Here is a 519-nt window from a genome sequence, read left to right on the forward strand (position 1 = left end):
TTCACCTTTCCAAGTTCTCGTCTTGACGACCTCCTTGATGGCGTCTCGTTTCCAAGCTGCATAAGGTTTAACCTTCCAAACGCTCTCCTCGACGATATCGATATATGAGAGATCCAAGTCGGTATCCCCGACTGCAAGAAGCGGCAGAAACGAGTGAGCGAACAATTTCGGGAAACAAACGGTTTCAGAGAAAATGAGACTTACAGCTTGTCGGTAGTTGAGCACAATAGCGAGGATCCATATACTGGATCTGAACGCCTGTCGGAGTTACGTGATACGAGTGAGGGATAAGAGCTCCATGTTGGTGGGTTCGAAAACGAAGCGTGATAATCTCCGCTTTCAAGTTTCGAAGGTGAGAGATGCGGGACGAAGGCGTGAGCTTAGGAAGAATTGTTTCGTATAACTTGTTGACGAGTTTGAGATCAGCGTCGAGGAGTGGTTGATTGACCTCGAATTTGTCGAAACCGTTCGAGTCCTTTTCTCCTTCGACTCGAGAAAAGTAAGGATGTCCGACGAACG

The 519-nt window shown here is 47.6% G+C and overlaps 1 protein-coding gene across 1 annotated transcript; it reads right to left on the reverse strand.

The window, feature by feature from the left end:
• Position 1: 1 nt before the first annotated feature.
• Positions 2–241, reverse strand: JCM6883_005901 (uncharacterized protein; the record flags this gene model as incomplete). Its single annotated transcript, XM_076635777.1, has 2 exons — positions 2–131; positions 205–241. Coding segments are annotated over 2 exons (167 nt in total), but the record flags the coding sequence as incomplete, so codon positions are not given.
• Positions 242–519: the final 278 nt, after the last annotated feature.

This window comes from Sporobolomyces salmoneus (assembly GCF_050403485.1).
Source record: "Sporobolomyces salmoneus JCM6883 DNA, S_salmoneus_JCM6883_v1_ctg261, whole genome shotgun sequence".
Taxonomy (NCBI): Eukaryota; Fungi; Basidiomycota; class Microbotryomycetes; order Sporidiobolales; family Sporidiobolaceae; genus Sporobolomyces; species Sporobolomyces salmoneus.